This window comes from Anomaloglossus baeobatrachus, chromosome 1 (assembly GCF_048569485.1).
Source record: "Anomaloglossus baeobatrachus isolate aAnoBae1 chromosome 1, aAnoBae1.hap1, whole genome shotgun sequence".
Taxonomy (NCBI): domain Eukaryota; kingdom Metazoa; phylum Chordata; class Amphibia; order Anura; family Aromobatidae; genus Anomaloglossus; species Anomaloglossus baeobatrachus.
This window is the reverse complement of record NC_134353.1, coordinates 699,756,849-699,780,943: the sequence shown is the minus strand read 5'-3', so window position 1 is coordinate 699,780,943 and position 24,095 is coordinate 699,756,849. Positions and strand designations below refer to the sequence as shown.

Sequence of the window (24,095 nt, the reverse complement as noted above, 5' to 3'; positions counted from 1 at the left end):
CCCGTTCACACACAGAGTTTCTCAAGGAAGCGGTGATGTTGTGTGCGACATGCTGGTGTAGCGCGGGCACAGCTTTCTTAGAGAAGTAGTGGCGACTGGGCATCTGGTACTGGGGCACAGCGACAGACATAAGGTCTCTAAAATCCTGTGTGTCCACCAGGCGGAAAGGCAGCATTTCGGTAGCCAAGAGCTTACAGAGGGATAAAGTCAACCTCTTAGCTTTGTCATGGGTCGCAGGAAATGGCCTTTTATTTGTCCACATCTGAGGGACAGAGATCTGGCTGCTGTGTGTAGACGGTGTTGAGTAGGGTGTCCCTGAAAAAATGCAGGTTTGTGAGGGAAGTGCAGGCGGAGACATGATGTTGCCTTCATCCAACGTTGGTGCTATCGATGTCTGAGAGAGCTGTACACACGTACTTGTTTCCCCTTCCAAACCAACTGACAACCTACCAGGCAAACTGCCTGTTGCGGTTACAGTGGTGGAAGTTGTGCGTGGAAAACCAGGTGTGACAGCTGTCCCCACAGTCCTAGAAGATGAAGAGCGCGCGGATGCACTGCAAGGGGCAGGCCGTGGATGGTTCGCTCCGCTAGGCCGCATTGCAGCACGGTGAGCTTCCCACTGGGACATATGATATTTATTCATGTGACGATTCATGGAAGAAGTTGTCAAACTGCTGAGGTTTTGCCCTCTACTAACAGAATCACGACAAATTTTACAGATCACATAATTTGGGCGATCTTTTTCTATGTCAAAAAAGGACCAGGCTAGGCAAGGCTTAGAGGGCATGCGACCTGCTGAGCCCCCCCGACTAGTGCTCAGAGGCAGAGTTGTGACTGATGATGCAGTTGTAGACGTGCTACCAGTGCTCCGACTCTGTCCAGGAAGGCGCAAGGTAACTTCGTCGTCGGTTGCATCCTCCTCCACCGCCTCTGTTGACCTCCTCGAGTGCCTGACTGTGGGTTGACAGTAGGTGGGATCTAGAACTTCATCATCAATTGTTGTGTTTGCACTCCCCTCACCCTCAGACCGAGCCTCTTCTTGCCCTGACCGAATATTTAAGTTGTCATCCCAATCTGGTATCTGCATTTCATCGTCATCAGTATGTTCCTCATTGTCTATAACCACAGGTGTTACAGTTTGTGACAAATGGTCAACATTATGCTCAGAAACTTGGTCCTCACGGCCTGAATCAGAGTCACAAAGGTTCTGGGCATCACTGCAGACCATTTCCTGGTCTGTACTCACTGTAGCTTGCGAGCAGACCTCTGATTCCCAGGCTATAGTGTGACTGAACAGCTCTGCAGACTCAGCCATCTCAGTTCCACCATACTGTGCAGGGCTGATGGAGACTTCAGAGCTGGGAGAAAGCAAGTTTGATTGGGATGACAACTCAGAGGACTGGTGTTTTTTGAATGCGGTAGTTGAGGTGGCTGAGAGGGCACTTGTTGGACCACTTGAGATCCATTCAAGCATTTTCCTTTTTTGGCCATCATCTACCTTTGTTCCTGTTGTTCGTGTCCGTAAAAAAGGGAGCACATCGGATTGTCCACGGTAAGTAGTAGACATCTTACTTTTGCTGGTAGATGGTCTCTCTTCAGCAGATGATAATGGAGCTTTGCCACCTTCCCCACGGACAAACCCTTTTTTTCCTTTTACAACACGCCTCTTCCCCTTTCCACCAGCATCTGTTATTTTGCCACTCATGTTGATTGCGACAAGATTGTGCACTTAAAATGTGGTAGTAAAAATTGAGAGGTGGTGTAGATTGCAGCGGTGGTCTAGCTTTATCAACAGCAGAATAAACAACAATAATTATCCCTGACAATGCAACTATGGCCCTTAAACTGGCAGCATAAATTGCTAGTATAATGGCTTAGTAACAATGAGTTTGAGTGTGCAATGCAGGCAGACGTGCTGCAAATATCTTTGCACTAGTGGGACTATACAGAAGTCCAATAGCCACGTTTAGGATGCCACTAAGTTCACTCAGTGTTTGCTAATATAATGGCTTAGTAACAATGAGTTTGAGTGTGCAATGCAGGCAGACGTGCTGCAAATATCTTTGCACTAGTGGGACTATACAGAAGTCCAATAGCCACGTTTAGGATGCCACTAAGTTCACTCAGTGTTTGCTAGTATAATGGCTTAGTAACAATGAGTTGGAGTGTGCAATGCAGGCAGACGTGCTGCAAATATCTTTGCACTAGTGGGACAATACAGAAGTCCAATAGCCACGTTTAGGATGCCACTAAGTTCACTCAGTGTTTGCTAGTATAATGGCTTAGTAACAATGAGTTTGAGTGTGCAATGCAGGCAGACGTGCTGCAAATATCTTTGCACTAGTGGGACTATACAGAAGTCCAATAGCCACGTTTAGGATGCCACTAAGTTCACTCAGTGTTTGCTAGTATAATGGCTTAGTTACAATGAGTTTGAGTGTGCAGTGCAGGCAGACGTGCTGCAAATATCTTTGCACTAGTGGGACAATACAGAAGTCCAATAGCCACGTTTAGGATGCCACTAAGTTCACTCAGTGTTTGCTAGTATAATGGCTTAGTAACAATGAGTTTGAGTGTGCAATGCAGGCAGACGTGCTGCAAATATCTTTGCACTAGTGGGACTATACAGAAGTCCAATAGCCACGTTTAGGATGCCACTAAGTTCACTCAGTGTTTGCTAGTATAATGGCTTAGTAACAATGAGTTGGAGTGTGCAATGCAGGCAGACGTGCTGCAAATATCTTTGCACTAGTGGGACAATACAGAAGTCCAATAGCCACGTTTAGGATGCCACTAAGTTCACTCAGTGTTTGCTAGTATAATGGCTTAGTAACAATGAGTTTGAGTGTGCAATGCAGGCAGACGTGCTGCAAATATCTTTGCACTAGTGGGACTATACAGAAGTCCAATAGCCACGTTTAGGATGCCACTAAGTTCACTCAGTGTTTGCTAGTATAATGGCTTAGTAACAATGAGTTGGAGTGTGCAATGCAGGCAGACGTGCTGCAAATATCTTTGCACTAGTGGGACAATACAGAAGTCCAATAGCCACGTTTAGGATGCCACTAAGTTCACTCAGTGTTTGCTAGTATAATGGCTTAGTAACAATGAGTTTGAGTGTGCAATGCAGGCAGACGTGCTGCAAATATCTTTGCACTAGTGGGACTATACAGAAGTCCAATAGCCACGTTTAGGATGCCACTAAGTTCACTCAGTGTTTGCTAGTATAATGGCTTAGTAACAATGAGTTTGAGTGTGCAAAGGGCAGGAGGGTACAGTGGCAGGGTTGTGGGTCTCTGGGTACAGGAATGGAAGCCTGCCTTTCTATCCCTCCTAATGGGGAAATGCAGCGAGGAAATCCCTGACCTTAGCTACACAGACGCTGTCATCTTGTGTAGCTGTTAAACTCTGTTTTCACGGACCTGTCACCTATGGCTCTGACCCTGCCGGTATGAGCCTTTAAAAGGACTTATAGAAAGTGCTATCCCTATGCTGTACAGCGCTGTGTGTGGAGCGTACACAACAGTATCAGCGATAGGAGCTGCGCCAGTGATGACTGACACCAAGGACGCAGAAGGCAGATAATGGCGTGCTGGAGGAAAATGTCCGGTTTTATAATGCAGGGACATGTGACATGGACATCCTATCACACATGCCGTTGCTTCTCTGGCTAAAAGTCCACTTAGCTGTGTGTGTGTCTGGGATTGGCTGACATGCTGGCCCGCCCCACTACACGCGCGCGCTTAGGGAAGGAAGACAAGGAAAAAAAAATGGCGATACTTACACTATTACAGCGGAAAGCCAGCTAGGAATTAGCTGATCTTTTTGCTGCTAGAACCATTCTCGAACGTATCTAGAACTATCGCGCTTTAGTAAAAAGCTCGAGTTCTAGTTCGATCTAGAACAGCCCCCAAAATCACTCGAGCCACGAACTGGAGAACCTCGAACCGCGAACCGCGCTCAACTCTAGTCACAACCAGCTGAAGATGACCAGAGCGGCACCGAAAACAAGACAGCAGCTGGTAAGAAGTTCATTATGGGCAGAAAAATGCATTAGTGTGATAATACTTCAGTGGTGAATAAAAAAAATGCCAGAGTGGTGCTTTAAAGGTATATGTAAGGAATTGATGGAACTTAGTTTTAAGTTTATCCAAATGTAATTGGTCATGTTTAGTGATGGGTGGATCCAGACTTTAAAATTCTGGATCTGCGCAGGATACCTAGTATCCATGCACTGACCCCGGGCCTGGAACGCTCAGTGTACTCCGTGTAACTATCCAGCCACCTATGTAATTTAAAAAAAATAAAGGAAAAAGAAAGAAATTGTAATAAAGCAGGACCATTTTACTTACCAGTCTTGCACGTGGCTGTAATGCTACTTTCGAGGCCGCTCTTTACCTTCCTTACATATTCACAGCTTCCCCCGCCCACCGGCAGTCCCAGCGTTCCTGATTGGTTGCAGTCAGACCACGACCCCACCATGTGTGACAACGTGTCTGACTGCTTGGAATCACACAGGCTGTCTGCGGACTTATAGTGGTGTAAAATAAATAAAACAATTGGCATATTATGATACCCAGCACAGATAAAGCATACGGTTACAGGCTGCAGACCCCATGCGACTTTTTAAAACAAATTATTTAATGAAATAATTTTAAAAAAATGTCATGCGGTCCCCTCTAATTTTGATACCCAGCAATGATAAAGCCGACAGCTGGGTATCTGGTATTCTCAGGCTGGGGAGGCCCATGGTTATTTGGCCCCTCAAGCTAAAAATACCAGCCTGCAGCTGCCCAGAATTGTTGCATCTATAAGATGCGACAATCTCGGCACCTTACACAGCTCATCCCGAATGCCCTGGTGTGGTGGCAGTGAGGGTAATATAAGGGGTTAATGATGGCTCACAGCTACCACTAAACCTTAGATTAGTAATATGAGGCATCTATGAGACCCCCATTACTAATCTGTAAGTGAAAAGAAATAAACACAAACACCGAAAAAATCCTTTATTTGAAATAAAATATAAAAAACCCGCACCCTTTTTTTCCAATTTATTAACCCCAAACACCCAGTTCTGATGTAATCCACACAAGGTCCCACGACGATCCTGTCTCTGCTTCATATAAAGTCACGGCTCGCGGGCACATTAGACGACATGACCACTCGCTGTGACTCCAGACAGAGACTGACTGAGCCGAAGCTGTGAGTGCTGACGTCACTCAGTTTATGTGTGGTCACAGCTGGGAGATTCCATTGTACTCCACCTGTGACTGAAGGTAAACTAACCTCTGGTGATCTCATTGCACTCAGTTCACCTGAGGTGAGGCCACTGAGTTCACAGACCTGCATCTCCTGGCAGAAAACCACGTTTATTTTGCAAAGAGATGCAGATTTAATGCTGAAATTTATACACCACATTTCTGCACCAAATCTGCATCCTCTGGCAAAAAAACGCATCAAAACATGATGCGGTTTAATGTAATTTTTTGCCAAGAAATGCAGATTTGATGCGGAAATATAGTGTATACATTCCAGCACCAAATCTGCATCTGTTGGCAAAAAATCCACAAAAAAAGTTTTGACACCATTTTGGAGTGGTTTTCTGCCAGGAAATGGAAATTTGGTGCGGACATTTCAGCACCAATTTTGCATCTCCTGGCAGAAAAGGCGTCAAAACCATTTTTGTGCTTTTTTGGCCAAGGGATGCAGATTTGTTGCTGAAATTTATACACTATACTCCTGCACTAAATCTGCATCTCCTGGCAAAAAAATTGCATCAATCGCTCAACAATACTGCATTGTGTTTTGATGCATTTTTTTTTGTCAGAAGATGCAGATTTGGTGCAGGAATATGGTGTATAAATTTCAGCACCAAATCTGCATCTCTTAGGGAAAAGGCCCCCTCGATTTTTTGCCAGAAGATTCAAGTCTGTTAACTCAGTTCACCTTATGTGAGGTCACTGAGTTTAATGAGGCCACCTGAGGTCAGTTTACCTGCGGTCACAGGTGGGGTACCGTGGGAGGCTCAAACTGTAATCGCAGATAAACTGGGTGACGTCACCGCTCACAGCTGCAGTTCAGTCAGTCTCTGCTTGAAGCCACAGCATGCGGTCCTGTTTTCCCCTGTTTTCCAATGTGACTGTGTGCTGTGACTTCAGTATGAAGCACAGTCGGGATAGTCGTGGGACTTCATGTGGATTATGTCGGAACTGGGTGTTTGGGGTTAATTAATTGGAGAACGAGGGTAGGTTTTGTATTTAATTATAAATAAAGGATTTTTTTCAATGTTTGTGTTTATTTCTTTTCACTTATAGTATTACTAATGGGGAGTCTCATGGACGCCTCCTATTACTAATCTAGGGCTTAGTGGCAGGTGTGAGCTCTCATTAACCCCTTATATTACCCTGATTGCCACCACACCAGGGCGATCAGGATGAGCTGGGTATAAAGTATTGGGATTGTCGCATCTAATGGGTGCGACAATTCTGGGCGGCTGCAGGCGCTGTTTATAGGCTGAGGCGGGGGGCCCAATAACCATGGGCTTCCCAGCCTGAGAATGGATATCAAATTTGGAAGGGACCATACAATGTTTTTTTAAATTATTTGTTTAAATAATAAAAAAAGCCACATAGGGACCCTCTTATTTTGATACATAGCCAAGATAAGAGCACATGTCTGGGGGCTGCAGCCTGTAGCCGCATGCTTTATCTATCCTGGGTATCATAATATGGGGAGACCCTATGCCAATTTTTTCCTTTATTTTTACACTACTATAGGTACGCAGACAGCATGTGCAATTCCAAGCAGTCAGACATGCTGTCACACAAGATGAGAATGCAGTTTGACTGCAATTTATCAGAGATGCTGGGACTGCCAGTTGGCCGGGAAAGCAGTGAATATGTATGAGGATAATGATGAGTGGCCCCAGAAATAGTGTTACCGCTGCGCGGGAGACTAGGTAAGTATAATGCGCTTGCTCTTATCCCCCTAGCCCTTTCTACCATCATTTTAAAGCACAATATTTGGGTCTCCATAGACTAACATGGGGATCGCCAGATATTCGGAATTAATTGCAGTCCTGAACCGGGTTTTTTTTTAAAAAAATCTGGTTGGACCAGCCGTTTTCGGATATGTACAGGTTTACCCATCACTAGTCAGGTTACTAGTCATGCAGTTTTATCCAAAAGTTTGCTACTTAACCCCTTCACCCCCGGCCACTAAAACACCCTAATGACCGGGCCATTTTTTGCAATTCTGACCAGTGTCACTTTGACAGGTTATAACTCTGGGACGCTTCAACGGATCCTGGCGATTCTGAGATTGTTTTTTCGTGACATATTGTACTTCATGTCAGTGGTAAATTTAGGCCGATATTTTTTGCGTTTATTTGTGAAACTTTAGGAAATTTGGCGAAAATTTTGAAAATTTCGCAATTTTCAAACTTTGAAAATTTATGCCCATAAATCTGAGAAATATGTCACACAAAATAGTTACTAAATAACATTTCCCACTTGTCTACTTTACATCAGCGCAATTTTCGAAACAAATTTTTTTTTCGTTAGGAAGTTAGAAGGGGTCAAAGTTCATCAGCAATTTCTCATTTTTCCAACAAAATTTAGAAAATAATTTTTTTTAGGGACCACATCACATTTGAGGTGACTTTGAGAGACCGAGGTGACAGAAAATACCCAAAAGTGACCCCATTCTAAAAACTGCACCCCTCACTCTGCTCAAAACCACATCCAAAAAGTTTATTAACCCTTTAGGTGCTTCACAGGAACCAAAGCAATGTGGAAGGAAAAAATGAAAATTTTACTTTTTAACACAAAAATGTTACTTTAGCCATAAAATTTTCATTTTCACAAGGGAGAAAAGAGAAAGTGCACCCTACAATTTATTGTGCATTTTCTCCTGAGTACGCCGATACCCCATATGTGGTAAAAATCAATTGTTTGGGTGCACAGCGGAGCTCGGAAGGGAAGGAGCGCCATTTGAATTTTTGAACGCAAAATTAGCTGCACTCATTAGCGGACGCCATGTCGGGTTTGAAGACCCCCTGAGGTGCCTAAACAATGGAGCTCCCCCACAAGTGACCCCATTTTGGAAACTAGAGCCCTCAAATATTTTTTCTAGATGTTTGATGAGCACTTTGAACACCTGGGGGCTTCACAGAAGTTTATAACGTTGAGCCGTGAAAAGAAAAAAAATTTTTTTTACCACAAAACTGTTGCTTCAACTAGGTAGCTTTTTTTTTCACAAGGGTATCGGGAAAAAATGCAACATAAAATGTATTGTCCATTTTCTCCTGAGTACGCAGATACCTCATATGTGGTGGAAATCAAATGTTTGGACACACGGCAGTGCTTGGAATGCAAGGAGCGCCATTTGAATTTTTGAACGCAAAATTAGCTGCACTAATTAGCGGACGCCATGTCGGGTTTGAAGACCCCCTGAGGTGCCTAAACAATGGAGCTCCCCCACAAGTGACCCCATTTTGGAAACTAGAGCCCTCAAATATTTTTTCTAGATGTTTGATGAGCACTTTGAACACCTGGGGGCTTCACAGAAGTTTATAACGTTGAGCCGTGAAAAGAAAAAATTTTTTTTTTTACCACAAAACTGTTGCTTCAACTAGGTAGCTTTTTTTTCACAAGGGTATCGGGAAAAAATGCAACATAAAATGTATTGTCCATTTTCTCCTGAGTACGCAGATACCTCATATGTGGTGGAAATCAAATGTTTGGACACACGGCAGTGCTCGGAAGGCAAGGAGCGCCATTTAAATGCAAAATTAGCTGCACTAATTAGCGGACGCCATGTTGGGTTTGAAGACCCCCTGAGGTGCCTAAACAATGGATCTCCCCCACAAGTGACCCCATTTTGGAAACTAGAGCCCTCAAATATTTTTTCTAGATGTTTGATGAGCACTTTGAACACCTGGGGGCTTCACAGAAGTTTATAACGTTGAGCCGTGAAAAGAAAAAAAATTTTTTTTACCACAAAACTGTTGCTTCAACTAGGTAGCTTTTTTTTTCACAAGGGTATTGGGAAAAAATGCAACATAAAATGTATTGTCCATTTTCTCCTGAGTACGCAGATACCTCATATGTGGTGGAAATCAAATGTTTGGACACACGGCAGTGCTCGGAAGGCAAGGAGCGCCATTTAAATGCAAAATTAGCTGCACTCATTAGCGGACGCCATGTCAGGTTTGAAGACCCCCTGAGGTGCCTAAACAATGGAGCTCCCCCACAAGTGACCCCATTTTGGAAACTAGAGCCCTCAAATAATTTTTCTAGATGTTTGGTGAGCACTTTGAACACCTGGGGGCTTCACAGAAGTTTATAGCGTTGAGCCGTGAAAAGAAAAAAAAAATTTTTTACCACAAAACGGTTGCTTCAATTAGGTAGCTTTTTTTTTCACAAGGGTAACAGGAAAAAATGCACCATAAAATGTATTGTGCATTTTCTCCTGAGTACGCAGATACATCATATGTGGTGGAAAGTAATTGTTTGGGCGCATGGCGGGGCTCAGAAGAGAAGGAGCGCCATTTGACAGCAAAATTGGTTGGAATCATTAGCGGACGCCATGTCACGTTTGGAGACCCCCTATGGTGCCTAAACAGTGGAGCTCCCCCACAAGTGACACCATTTTGGAAACTAGAGCCCTCAAATAATTTTTCTAGATGTTTGATGTGCACTTTGAACACCTGGGGGCTTCACAGAAGTTTATAGCGTTGAGCCGTGAAAAGAAAAAATTTTTTTTTACCACAAAACGGTTGCTTCAACTAGGTAGCTTTTTTTTTCACAAGGCTATCAGGAAAAAATGCACCATAAAACGTATTGTGCATTTTCTCCTGAGTACGCAGATACCTCATATGTGGTGGAAAGTAATTGTTTGGGCGCATGGCGGGGCTCAGAAGAGAAGGAGCGCCATTTGACTTTTCAAACGCACAGACGCAGTGCACTGATCGGCCGCTGCAGGACGCACGGTCGGATGCGATAAAAAAAGCGTCGGGGATACGTAAAAAAAAAAGTCACGCCAAAAATTGACCATGGATGCAGATATGTTATGTGCATCCCTGATCAGCGCTCGGCGGGACGCACAGACGGATGCCATACAAAAATTGTCGCGAATACGGAAAAAAGTCACGCCAAAAATTGAGCAGGGATGCCGATCCGTTATCTGCATCCCTGATCAGCGCTCGGCGGGACGCACGGACGGATGCGATACAAAAAGCGTCGCGAATACGGAAAAAAGTCACGCCAAAAATTGAGCAGGGATGCCGATCCGTTATCTGCATCCCTGATCAGCGCTCGGCGGGACGCACGGTCGGACGCGATACAAAAAGCGTCGCGAATACGGAAAAAAGTCACGCCAAAAATTGAGCAGGGATGCCGATCCGTTATCTGCATCCCTGATCAGCGCTCGGCGGGACGCACGGACGGACGCGATACAAAAAGCGTCGCGAATACGGAAAAAAGTCATGCCAAAAACTGACCACGGATGCAGATCCGTTATCTGCATCCCTGATCAGCGCTTGGCGGGACGCACGGACAGATGAAGTGTAAAAATGGACAGGATACAAGAAAAAAAAAAAAAAAAAAGTTATACTCACAGTACCAAGAGGATCACTGACCAGAAGAGTTGCAGAGGAACAAGAAGGCAGTGAGATAGACAGCTTTACACCAGCAGCAGGCAGGACGTTGGACAGATCAGCAGAAGGACCCAGCGATGGAGGCAGATGTGATCGGGCCAGTGAAGACCTCGGACGACCCGTGAAGGCAGGTAAGAGGACGTCGGGGGGGGGGCAGGGGGGGATGGGGAGTGGGGGGGGGCAGATGGGGGGGGTTAGAGGGAGAGCAGAGGGGGCGGAGAAGCAAAGGCAGAAGGAAGGAACCTTGGAAGCAGAATAGAGATGACAGAGGAGGCAGGCAGATCGCGTGGGGAGCAGATCGGGATGCCGGGGGGCAGATCGGGGCGTAGGGGGGCAGATCGGGGCGTAGGGGGGCAGATCTGGGGGGGCACGGGCAGGGGCCTTCACGGGAGCGCGCAGGGGCCTTCACGGGAGCGCGCAGGGGCCATCGCCGGAGCGCAATACTTACCTTTGGAGCTGGCGCGGTGACAGCAGAGGCGGCGTCTGCGGCGGCAGCAGCGGTGGCGTGGTACCAAAAGTACCAGCCACTCCACGCTGCAGCCATGTTGGGGGAGGGTCCCCAGAGCAGCACAGGCCTGGGGAGGGCGGCCACCGGCAGATCAGACCGCCCCACTGCACACTGATTGGAGCGATTGCGCGTCATAGCACGATCGCTCCAATCAGTGCTGCAGGGGCTGGGGGCGGCATGTTTGAGGTCCACCTATGATATGCTGCAGCAGCTGCGGCATCTCATAGCTGGATCTCACAGGATCGCACTAATTCGGGCATTATTTTTGCCGAAATTAGTGCGATCGATGTGGTTGGCGGTTCAGATTTGAACAGCCAATCACATCGATCGTCGATAGGGGGTGGCGATGCCGCCCCCCCTGGGGTCAAGCAAAGGTCCCCTGCTGTAAGAAACAGCAGGGGACATCATTTGAAAGCCGTTGCTATGGCCACGGCAATCAAATGAAGTTTAGGCCGTAAAATTACGTCCCTGGTCGTTAAGTCACGTTAAAATAGGACGTAATTTTACGGCCCGCGGTCGTGAAGGGGTTAAAGGGGTTTTAACAAAGTAAATTTTAAATTTTAAAATTGATTTTAATCAATAGATCTTTGAATAATAACAGTTTCCACAATTGGATGCGTTTAAAAAAATGTTCTTAGGGACTACATGACAGCAGGTTTATTTGTCCTCATAAAACATTATTTTATCAAAACTACAGCAAGCAGCCCAGTAAGTGGACTCATTAATAGCGTCGGGATCTCTGCCCTTAGGTGGCAAAAACCTGGTTATAGTTTCCTTTTGTAGCCAGTTTCATTTGTCTGACTTACACACTCTGCATATGGACCGTAATTCCCTGACCGACTGCAGGTCATCATCAGGCATACACAGTATATGTGTCGCGGGCGGAGGAGGGGACGCTGCGCTCACCCACTGCTCGGGTCCGGCTGCTGCTCGGTGGTGGCTCAAGCGGTGGGCCGGATCCCGGGGACTCGAGCGGCGTTCCTCGCCCGTGAGTGAAAGGGCGGTGGTGTGTGGTTTGGGGATATTGTCCGTGACGCCACCCACGGTTGTGGTGAGGTTGTGACACCGCTGCTCTGGACGGGGATCCCGGGAGCGATGACAGGGAGCAGCTTGGATGTTGGTTCTCCCCTCCGTGGATAGGGGGGTTGGTTGTCCCGGGGCCCGGTGAGGGGAGGGATGGCAGGCGGGTTACGGGGCCTGGTGAGGTGCAGGGTCGCGGGGGCAGCGCTGTGCCGCACGGCACGGTGACACTCACTCAGCCAATGACGAATGCAAAGTCTCCGGTAAAACAAACGGCTGGATGGACGGGTCCCCCAGACGGCTGCAGTTGTTCTCCTCCCGGTAGGTTGATGGTGACTGCCTTTCCCTGCACCTGTGTTGTGTTTACGGTTCCAATGGCTTCCCACCGGTAACCCGCTCCCCAGCTTGGATGGATGCTGAGGGAGCCCCTTTTGCCCGCAGGCTCTGGCCCTGGGAACTGTAGCCTTGGCGGTGACTGTGTTTCCCTTTACGGTGTGAGCTGTTGCCTTTAATCGGGTCTTGACTGCTGGGAAACCCCGGAGGTTCCCTTCGCTAATGGATTTGACCAGTTTTACGGCGACTCCTAGCCTGGTCGGGGTCCGTAGGCCCTGCCGAATGGTGCTGGCTTCTCTTCACTCCCCGATCCGGTACCGGCGGGCCACCGTCCGTCCCCGGTCCTTACGGTTCACTCCAATCAGCCTCTCCTGCAGACGGTCACCACCGTCTGCCAACCTTGCTGTATGTGCCCGGGCCACGCACCCGGACACAGTCAGTCTCCTCTACTACCACTTCACTCTCTAAAACTAAACTAAACTAAACTGACTCTTTTTCCCGCCTCCAGGACTGTGAACTCCGTGGTGGGCGGGGCCAACCACCTGGCCCACCCCCTGGTGTGGTGTGGACATCAGCCCCTGGAGGGAGGCAACAAGGATTTGTGCTTGACCTAGGTGTGCCTAGCCGGGGTGTGGGGTGTGTTGATGTAGTACCTGTGACGTCCTGGCTTGTCCAGGGCGCCACATATGTGGCTGATGATTTTTGGGTCAGGAGAACTGCAGCCAGTCTAGAAATCAGGGGCCATGAAACATGAATCAGTTAAGTCAGACTTCTAATTTATTACTCTTTCATGGGTGCAAGAAAACAAAACAAAATCACTCTTTCCTGATTCTTTTTGGCACAATTACAGAATGGCGTGCAACAGTTTAAAGGATTTGCCCAAAAAAATGTCACTGAATACCGAAGACAAGAAAAGAAAAATGACTTTAATAATTTCTGAATTATGAATTAGAGCCGTAGTTCTCAGTGATTTTCTTTTCAGCCAAACTTTGAGTGCCTGTTGTGTGTGGATGAGTAGGAGGGGGGTGGGTGGCTGTTACAACGAGGAAGGATCTGCAAAGGATAAAGAGGTTTTATATCCTGTTTATTTCAGAATTACTTTGTAAGCGAAAGTTACTTTACTCCTTACCAGGCAAATGCAAAACCAAGCAAGAGAGAAGATTTATGAGGAAAGCTTATAGTAAGGAGTGAGAAACTACGAGGTCTGAGAAAGAACAGCATTGTAAAGAATGTAACAAGACCACTTACAACTTGGTTACAGAGAAGTCGGACACAATTTAAGATCCTGGCACAATGGCAATATCCAAAAGTTTGTTTTTTTCTCTCATCGTTGTTCTCTTCCTGGCCATTGTGATCATCATCCCTTTAGTACTTTTGCTTAGAGAAACCCACTGTGAAGAAGGATTTACAAATGGAGCGGTAGCTGCCGACTCCGAGATCTGCTCAAATATTGGCAGGTAAGTGGCATAATACAAAATCACTCCTACTGACAAAAACTGTACTCCTACTGTAAAACTTTTACCAACATTTTTGCTGTCCATAATTTTATTCTTTTATATATATATATATATATATATATATATATATATATATATATATTTATTATATAGATTTTAAAAATATAATGTGTTTGTTTACCGTATAATGTTTAAATCTTGATTGTGGGGGGTTTCCTGTCGATCAGGTAACTGTTCTGAATAAGGTATCCTGTATGTATACGTGAGAAATAACACTATTTCTGGTCATTGTAAGATGAATAGCCTTCATTTTTGACCAGTTTTCCCATCTGCTGTCTCTGAGCTAGTAGATAGACTTGTTTTTAGAAAATCTCTGAGCTACGGTATGTTTTAGATACTTTCCTGGTTTCTCACTCTATTCCTTCTAGCATCTCCATAGACTTTAGTTGGCAGCTATAACTCTGTTCCTTGAGCTGGAAGTCTGTCTTATTTAGATACAAAACGTTTGTTTAAAAGAACTGAGAGTCCTCAGTGGTTGATACATTTTAATGGCTAAGGCCAGGGCCACACGGGGGGCTAAAGCGATCCTCACATGACACTCGGCTCACGCTGGCAGCACAGCAGAGCCGCGTGTCATGCGAGTGGCCCTGCGACTGAGGTCCAATCATGCGATCGGACCTCAGCTGCGGGGGGCGGGCCAGCACTGAGGAAGGGCGGGCCTGTGCTGAGGAGGGGAGGGAGGGATTTATCTCCCTCTCTCCTCCATTGCCGGCTATTCCAATTCTCGCCCTGCACTCGCGGTACACCGGTGTACCGCGCGTGCAGTGCGATTTTTCTCTCGCCCTATTAACTTGAATGGGTGCGAGAGAAAACAGGATTGAATTACAGTCACAGCATGCTGCGATTGTTTTCTCGGACCAATTAGGGCTGAGAATATAATCGCTCATGTGTACAGACTAATATTGGTCAGAGTGGAATGCGATTTTTTTATCGCACTCCACTTGCACTGATTTTCATGCCATGTGGCTTAGGCCTAACTGAAAAGATGGTAATAATAGCAAGCTTTCGAGACTACTCAGGTCTCTTCATCAGGCTCAATATAACACAAAATCTGAAGAGTCACATATTTATACACAAAAGAACATAGAATGGAGCAGTAAAGAAGATAAGTTATGTGAAGTAGAACTATCACTATGGCAAGAGGACAAACTGTTGTGGCCATAAATATTGTAGCAGTTCATAGATAAGCAGTGTGAAAGTTTTAGGCTATGTGCCCACGCTACAGGATTTATCGCGGATTTGACGCGGATTTTGACGCGGATTTAGCGCGGATTTGCCGAAAATCTGCAGCACAGCTACTCCCCAGCCATTTCAATGGCATTTTGGAAATGCTGTGCCCATGCTGCGGATTTTTCCGCTGCGGATTTTGCCGCGGATTTTGATGCGGAACAAACTGCAGCATGTCAATTGTTTGGTGCGGATTTGGTGCGGATTTTCTGTTTTGAATGGGGAAAAAAAATAAAATAAAATCCGCATCAAAATCCGCGGCAAATCCGCGGTAAATCCGCGGCAAATCCGCGGGTGCGGATTTGCCGCGAAAGTTGCGGATTTTCAGGCAAAAAAATCCGCAGGGACCTTTTACTGTGGACACATAGCCTTATTGTCCTCTGATTAGGGTCTGGTCAGGGCTGTGATGCCCCCAGATGCTCTGAGGAGCACACATCTTAATTGATGTAAAAAGACCTTCAGACACATTTAGAGCAGGAATGAATGTGTCACATGGATTTATGTCTTTTTACATCAAATAAGAAATGTGCTCTTCAGAGCATCTGGGGGCATCACAGCCCGGACCAAACCCCAATCAGAGGACAATAAAACTTCCACACTGCTTATCTATGAACTGCAGCAATATTTATGGCCACAACAGTTTGCCCCCTTGCCATAGTGAGAGTTCTACTTCACATAACTTGTCTTCTTTACTGCTCCATTCTATGTCCTGTTGTGTATAAATTTGTGACTCTTCATATTTTGTGTTATATTTCTCCTGATGAAGAGACCTGAGTGGTCTGGAAAGCTTGCTATTATTACCATCTTTTCAGTTAGCCATTAAAAGGTATCAACCACTGAGGACTCTCAGTTCTTTTAAACAAACTTTTGTATCTCTACCGGCTAACACGGTACAAAGATATATTTTACCTGTGTTATTTAGAGGAAGACATATTTTTTTTTCAAAGAGATAGTGAGTTTAAGAGGCAGGGTAAGAAGAAGACAGAGATGATTCATAACTGGAGAAAGAAACATATTCCTCTGACGAGACAGTTCAGATCCCCGTTCCCAGATAACTTTAAATGTTGCCAATAACCCTTTAAGCCTAGAATCAGTCAAAAATTTTTATAGTTATTTTTGAGCCAAAACCATGAGTGAATCTAAAAAGAAGTAAAATTATGAAAAGAAGATTGCCGCAATGTGCACTGTACTGTCCCATTGCCAGGGCAGCTACGATCAATATTTAGCCTCACCTCAGACAGTGATCAAAGACCAATAGTCTTGTGAATGTGAATATCTAACGTTGATAGTTGCTTGTTCTTTAACCCCTCCTCGACATTGGATGTACTGGGTGCGTCCTGGGTATGGACTGATGGTCGGTGCGTTCCTGATCAAGAATGTACCCAGTAGGTCATCACAATTTCAGGAGTACAGGAGCTTTGACGACGCGATTGGGGGCTTTCCCAACACCTGAGCCCTGGCTTTCACAGCCAGGGATGGTTCCTGCAGCATTTAAGTGTCTGGGCTAGGGAGTGCGCTCCATTTTCCCTCCGATCGGTGCCTCCGCAATGTGATCACGAGGGCCCAATGGATCCCACGTGCGTCTGTTAGTGCTACAGTGACAGTTATACTGTGTTACAATGATTGTGCATTACTATACATTATAGCTACGATCAGGGCAGTAAAAGGTAATGTCCCATATAGGGACTAAGTTAAAAAGTGAAAAAAAAAGTTAAAAAAAATCTGTAAATATATTTTTTAAAATCACAAAATAAAGAACCAAAAATGAGAAAAACATTTATTACAATAAATATGTATATTTATGTAAAAAAAATAAACAAAAAAGTACAGATATTTGCATATTTGGTAGTGCATAACAACCCCATTTCTAAAACCGTCACACTAGTAAACCCCTTCAGTGAACACCTTAAAAAAAAGTAGCAAAAACTATGTCTTTTTGTAACGCTTGCCAAAGGAGATGGTATAGTGGCGAGTATAAGTGGACCCACTGGATCACAGGGAAACCCTGGCTTGCCCTTGGTGGGAGGGGACTGACCAAGCACCTACCGCATGGCAGATGGTGCCACTCCCAGGGCAGTGACCGGGATTGTGACAGCTGATTCCTTCGGCTGGTACGGACACTGGGACAAGCGGACACAGTCACTAGTGTAGCAAGGACCTCCGGGGTAACTGATGTTATTGACATGGCGGGAGTGGATGGGCAAAGTCTCTAGTATAGCTGTCACGCTCCTCGGTCCCCTACGGTGCTCCTTACTCACCGCTCCGGCCTCAGGCCCTCCTCTCCACGCTCACCCTGCTCCCTCTCCCTCTCCTGCGTCCTCCATGCGTCCTGTTCCTCGCTCCAGGTGCTCCTCTGCGACGCAAGACTCTCTGTCGGGCACTCCTGCTTCCTCTGCACCACTCCCCGCTCTGGCTGCCGGCACTCGGGCCTCGCGCATGCGCATTAGGGCGCGCGCGCGGTCATTGAGATTCTCTTAAAGGGCCAGCGTCCAGAAACACGATATTGCCTATGCAGGTACTGGGTATAAGAGGATCTTCCTTCCAGGTGGGCAGGGCCTGTTCTACGTGTTTAGTAAGCTAGGAGTTCAGGTCCCCCTTTTGCCTTGTCCGCTTGTCCGGTATTAACCTTATCTATCTCACAGAGCCTGTCCTGCTACGCCAACCGATCCTGTCCACGGCTGTCCCAGGACTCCTGTCGGTGACTGTCGTCTGAGGATTCCACCAACTCCTCAGTCCCACCTGTCTCCGATCCCCGGTTCCGTTTGGTGACCTGACCTCTTGCTTAGCTGGTTCCGGATTCCGCCTGACGTCACAGCCCGGCATCTGAACCTGAGTCTCGTCACCCGGACTACTTTCAGGAACTCAGTGACCCCAGAGACATCTACTTCCCAGTTCCCTGAACGGACTATCTTGCTACCAGTAGTGCTTCGGCTGCCGTGCATCAGGGCCCTCTGGCGGGGTGACCGATCTGGTTGCCTAACTGGGGCAGTCCGGTGTACGGTCCAGTGTTTCCACCACCAGGACCTAACAATAGCAAGGACATCCAGCGTAGCTGAGGCTGGAAGAATGGCCGGGATGGACGGACACAGGGTACTAACGGGACCTGGAGACGGGCAAGCGCACTGTACAGTGTAACGGAAGCACAGTGGACAAAGGGACCTGACAGTTAGTGGTTCTGTGCCCTAGCCAGCTAGTTAACTGAACACAGTCATCAGGCACCTTCCCTAGTTGGAGAGTGCCTTAAGTACCCAGTGCCTCTTAGCAATAGGCTGAGAGGCACTTCCTGGGAATGATGCACTGGGCCTTCAAGCAAACTGCAGCGGCGTGCTTGCATGCCCTAGGAGCACTACCAGAGGACATGTGCCGCATGTACAGGCCCCAGGAGGTGGAAGCAGGACACCCACGTGGAGGACTGCGAAGACACCGGGTAGTGTGGTGAGACCCGGCCGTGGCGGTGAGTAGGTGCTTCAAGTACGCCAGCACTACACTTTTTGAGATACAGCTGACATAAAAAGTAAAATAAACTAGATCAAAAAGCCATATATAAATCAAAATGGTACTGCTGAAAACATCGTCTTATTCCACAAAAAGCAAGCCATCATACAGCTCCGTAAACAAAAAAATAAAAAAGCTATAGCTCTCAGAATACAGCAATGCAAAAACAATATTTTTTTTCTATAAAATAGTTTTCATGGTGTAAAAGCAGCAAAACATAAATATATAAATGTGGTATCTCTGTAATCGTACCGATCTGAAGAATAAAACTGTCTTATGTTTATGATATGATGAAAGGAGTAAAAAATCAAATAAACAATTCCTGAATTACTGTTTTGTCTTACTTCTGCCTCACAAAAAGCAGAATAGAAAGAAATCTAAAAATATTATGTTGCCCAAAAAAGTAGCAATAATTACTCCAACTCATCCCGCAAAAAATGAGCCTTCACATGACTCTGCAGAAAAATAAAAAAAACTATAGCCTTTAAAATTCTGTGATGCCAAAAATCTTTATCTTGTAAAAAAGCGTTTTTAGTGTAATAGTAGCCGAACCTAAAAAGACCTATATAAATCTGGTATCTCTGTAATTGTTCTGAGCTATAGAATAAAGCCGCCTAATTACTTACATGCACGGTGTACAGCTTATAAGTTATTAGGCGGCTTTATTCCCTTCTTCACTTTGTACTGTGCCTCAAAAATAGTTTTCAGCCACATATGGGGTACTGGTGTACTCAGGAGAAATTGCACAACAAATGCTAAGGTGCATTAGCTCCTGTTACCCTTGTGAAAATGCTCTCAAACTAAGTTACTCTTAAACCAAGGTTCCACTGTACAATACTGTATCCACAAATGCAAATTGATAGAAATGCTATATAGTATATACTGTACTGTACAATGGTATACTGTGCACAGTATACAGTACATATGTACAGAAAGTTACCTCCAGAGCGGGTCAGAGCGCAGTGAAAGGATAGAACCGGAAGTGTGCACGGTGAGTATTTGCTCTTATGGCAAAGCATTGCTTTTAAACCAAGTTACAACTTTTAAAAAGCTTTGCTTGTCTTGCAAAATGCTCTCAAACCAAAATCCAATGTTCCACTGTATTTATAATCCACTAGTTTGATTTGTCTTTCTTTTAACTACTTTTAAAGGCTGCTTTACATGTGTCGATTTCTCGTGCGATCACATTTGCGATCGCACCAGCCCACATCATTTGTGCGGCACGGGCAATTGGTTGCCTGTGTTGCACAATGCTGTAACCCCGTCACACGTACTTACCTTCCAAACGACCTCGCTGTGGGCGGCAAACATCCACTTCCTGAAGGGGGAGGGACGTTGGGCGTCACAGCGACGTCACACAGCGGCCGGCCAATAGAAGTGGAGAAGCGGACATGAGCGTGGCGTAAACATCCTGCCCAGCTCCTTCCTTCAGCATTGCCGGCGGCCGCAGGTAAGCTGCAGTTCATCGTTCCCGGGGTGTCACACGGAGCGATGTGTGCTGCCTCGGGAACAATGAATAACCGGACGTTCAATTTTTTGAAAATGAGCGACGTGTCAACGATGAACGAGAAGGTGAGTATTATTGCTCGTTCACCGTCGCATGTAGCTGTGACACACTACGATATCACTAACGATGCCCGATGTGCGTCACTTATGACGTGACCCCGCCGACATCTCGTTAGATATATCGTAGCGTGTAAAGCCCGCTTAAGACTTGTGTGAAAAATCTAATATAGAGTTAGGTCAAATTTATATAGAAATCTAAAAAATTCAGAATTATTCACAAAGTTCATTAAACAAGAACATATTTTAGAAGCAGTTTTGTTCCTTCTGAAAAAGTGGAAACTAATATACCCTCTTCTTCCATCACTGATAATATATAGTTTGTGAGAATATTGGGAAAATTTAAATCTTAACTTTTAATAATTTCTACAGTCTAAAAGTGATTTAACAGTGACTTTATATAGAGCTGCTGTATAATAAGGAAACGATTTTTGATATGCTATATACAGTTATGTGGAGAGAGATGCCTACAGTTGCCCACCGCTCTTCAGTAATTCCTTAATGAAGCCATTTTTGACCTTCATGACCTTCATGACCTCCATGACAGAGCCACATTTGTAAAATCTGACATATGGTAATTACTTTGACATATTGTGGAAACTTTGGAATGCTTCTTCCAATCCCAGGGATTTTGAGGTTTTTATGGTGACACTTCATAGTTTATAATAGTGATAAAATTAGGTACATAAGATTTACATGTCTTTATGAAAACAAACAAATAGATATTTGGGTTTATTTTATGAAAGTAATGGATATTAGGCAAACAATTAGCAAATTTAAAAGTTAGATTTTTTTTTTACCCTTATAACAGATATTTATGAACTTTTTGTGTGGCATGACTAACATTTCCCATTTGTCTACTTTATGTTAGTATTGTTTACCAAATGTCCTTTTATTTTTTTAGGATGATAGCGGGATTAAAATATACCAAACCTTTTTTTTTTTTTTTTGTTTTTACAGACCTATTTCGTTTCAAAAGTGACTTTGAGGGGTATTTAGGTCTGAGTATTTCCAAAAGTGATGTAATTTTAAAACTGAACCCTCAAAGTATTGCATTCTGGATTTAAGAAGTTTGTTAACACCCTTCAGGTGCTTCTTAAGAATTAACCCCTTCACGACCTAGGACGTACTGGTACGTCCTAAATCATGTTAAGGTAATCACCGCCAGCTGCTGCAGTGAGCTGGCTGTGATCCCTGTACATGTCTGCTGATTTGAACAGCAGACATGTGCGGCTAACAGGCGTTGGTGGATCAGTGATCCACCCTCGCCTCTTAACACCTTAGGTTGCGCTGTCAAAATGTGACAGATCAATTTAAATGGCTGCAGAGGGGAATGCGATGGTCTTGTGATGCGATCACGGGGAGACAATGGTTGCTATGGTAGCGATGGGTCATGTGATGACTCCTGTCACTATCATGATATATTTCCTGTTAGGGCAGAGTCAGACTGGCATATGACTCACACAAGTGCAATGCTAAAAAATCTCTAATTTCACTCAGCCCCATTTAAGACAATGGTACAATGGTACAGCTCACATCTGCGAGTTTTTCCTCAGCCCTAATCAGACTGAGGAAAAAAATCGTAGCATGCACTGCAGCATCTGAGTGCAGTGCGATATTAGCACAAACTAAGAATGGAGAAGATGGAGAGATTAATCTCCTCTGCATCTGTGATCTGATCGCAGGGCCCCTCCTGGTATATATGTCCCCCTCCTGGGCTCTTCCTACTATATATCCCTTGACTGGTATAGGTCTCCCTCCTGGTATACATGTCCCCCTCCTTGGCTCTTCCTAGTATATATGTTCCCCTCCTGGACTCTTTCTGGTATATATGTCCCTTTTCTGAGCTCATAATGGTAATTATGTTCTTCTTCTGGGTTCTTTCTGGTATGTATGTCCCCCTTTTGGGCTCTTCAGGTATATATGTCCCCCTCTGGTATATATGTCCCCATCCTAGTGAATATGTTTCTAATCTGTTGCTAACGCAAAAAAAAAAAAATCATGTTACTCACCCTCCCCAGGTGTTCTCTCTGTGCTGTATTTCAGCTGGATGTTTGCCATCGGACACACATCCAGCTGAAGCAGGGGCTGGGGTCGGTGGATGCCCCCAACACCCCCGGCGATTGTTTCGCCGCTGTTTTCAGCTCCTCTATGGAGCGCTTACCTTTCATCACCGTCTACTATGTACTGGCCACCTCTACAGGTCTGGATTACCCACAGCAGTGTGATTAGGCCACAGTGTGATGAACTCATCACGCTGGTACATGCTGGGCTGCAGGAAGATGTACCCCCACTGTGCCCCACTGCCCCCCTCTTCACCGGGCCTCATACTCTAGTAAGTATTGTAATACCCTGATTGTGGCCCTGTGTTCGTCTCCACAGAGTCTTCAATAAAATGGAAGGGGAGATCACGGTACACACGTGCTGACTTCAGCGCCATTTTAATGAAGACAACAATAGCAATGCACACGCACTTCCAACAACGGCAATGGTGGGACAGCACAAATTTTAAATAAAGAAAAGGGGGCAAGCCAGGAAGATGCAGGAGGAGGAATATATACAGAGGACCTTACCCACAAAGTCCTGCTCTGCTGCACACAATCAAGGGGACAATCAAGTAATGCACTCACTTCTGTACCTTTTTGAGAATGGTTTTTTTTTTCGGCAATCAAATATCCAATATGGAAACTGATGTTATAGTTTGATTCACCATGCTAGCATCTCAAATTTTTCATTTTTACAAGTTGTAGTGAGAAAAAATGCTCTCTTCTGTTTGGCCATCTAGCATGGCAAGGAAGGGAAAAAAAGTTTATAAAATTGTGATGTGAAAATGAGAAATTACATTTTTTTCACTAAAATGTTTAACCCCAATTTTTTAATTTTCACAAGGGTTAGATAGAAAAAATTAACCCCACAATTTTTAACCCAATTTCTCCTGGACACAACAATATGTGATAAGAATCTATTATTGGGCACACAGCATTGCATTGAACAGAAGGTGTGCTTTTTGACTTCAGTAGTAAAAATTTGGATGGGATAAATTGAGAACGCCATGTTGCATTTGCAGAACCCTGGAGGTGACAAAACAGCAGAAATCCGCCACAAGTGACCCCATTTTGGAAACCACATCCCTCCAAGAATGTATTTAGGGGTACAACGACCATTTTAAGCAGCAGTGTCAATATTAATGATATGTACTTTTTATTATGTTTTTTTTACTCTTGTCCTACTTTTTTTTATGTTTTTTCAAATTTTAATGGAATTTGACATTTTTATGTAGTCTCTATATGGGACTTGACATTTCACTAGCCTAATCACTGGCCTAGCACCCTGCAATACTTTTGAACAGGCTTTATCATTTTGTACATGTATAGCATCTTGCAGGAACTCATTGACCGCTGCGCTATACATATACTGTGGATGTCAGGAAGGGGTTAATTCACAGAACCATCAACAACCATAGCCCTTTTTGCATTTCATCACCTAACTAGTGTCATTTATGTACCGCCCTGGGGCTCGGCTGCAGCCGCCAATCCGCTCGGGTCCGGGCTCGGGTGTGTGTCGGTGGCTCGAGTGTCCCCGGACCCCGGGGTCACCTCGCTCTGAAAAGCGGTGGTTGTGGCTTTGGGTGATCGGGTGGGTGCGCGACCGGGGCCGCTATGGAGATTGTTCGTGACGCCACCCACGGGTCGTGGTGATTGTTGGCACAACCACTGCTGATGATGGTGGGGGCTCCCGGGTGGCGGTGTTGTGGCGCAGCTAGGTGTTGACCCCT

At 45.4% G+C, this 24,095-nt stretch overlaps 1 protein-coding gene across 4 annotated transcripts in view; it reads left to right on the top strand.

The window, feature by feature from the left end:
• GGT5 (gamma-glutamyltransferase 5) overlaps positions 1-24,095 on the top strand; it is a 216,374-nt gene that overhangs the window by 24,248 nt on the left and 168,031 nt on the right. For 3 of the 4 annotated variants that reach the window (XM_075320900.1, XM_075320883.1, XM_075320889.1), the window contains one exon: positions 13,651-13,975. In XM_075320900.1, coding sequence (XP_075177015.1) covers positions 13,812-13,975 — 164 coding nt within the window. In that variant the 5' untranslated portion in view covers positions 13,651-13,811. Of the gene's footprint in view, positions 1-3,969; positions 4,023-13,650; positions 13,976-24,095 lie in introns of those variants that run through there. The other variant, XM_075320893.1, reaches the window with a different exon arrangement.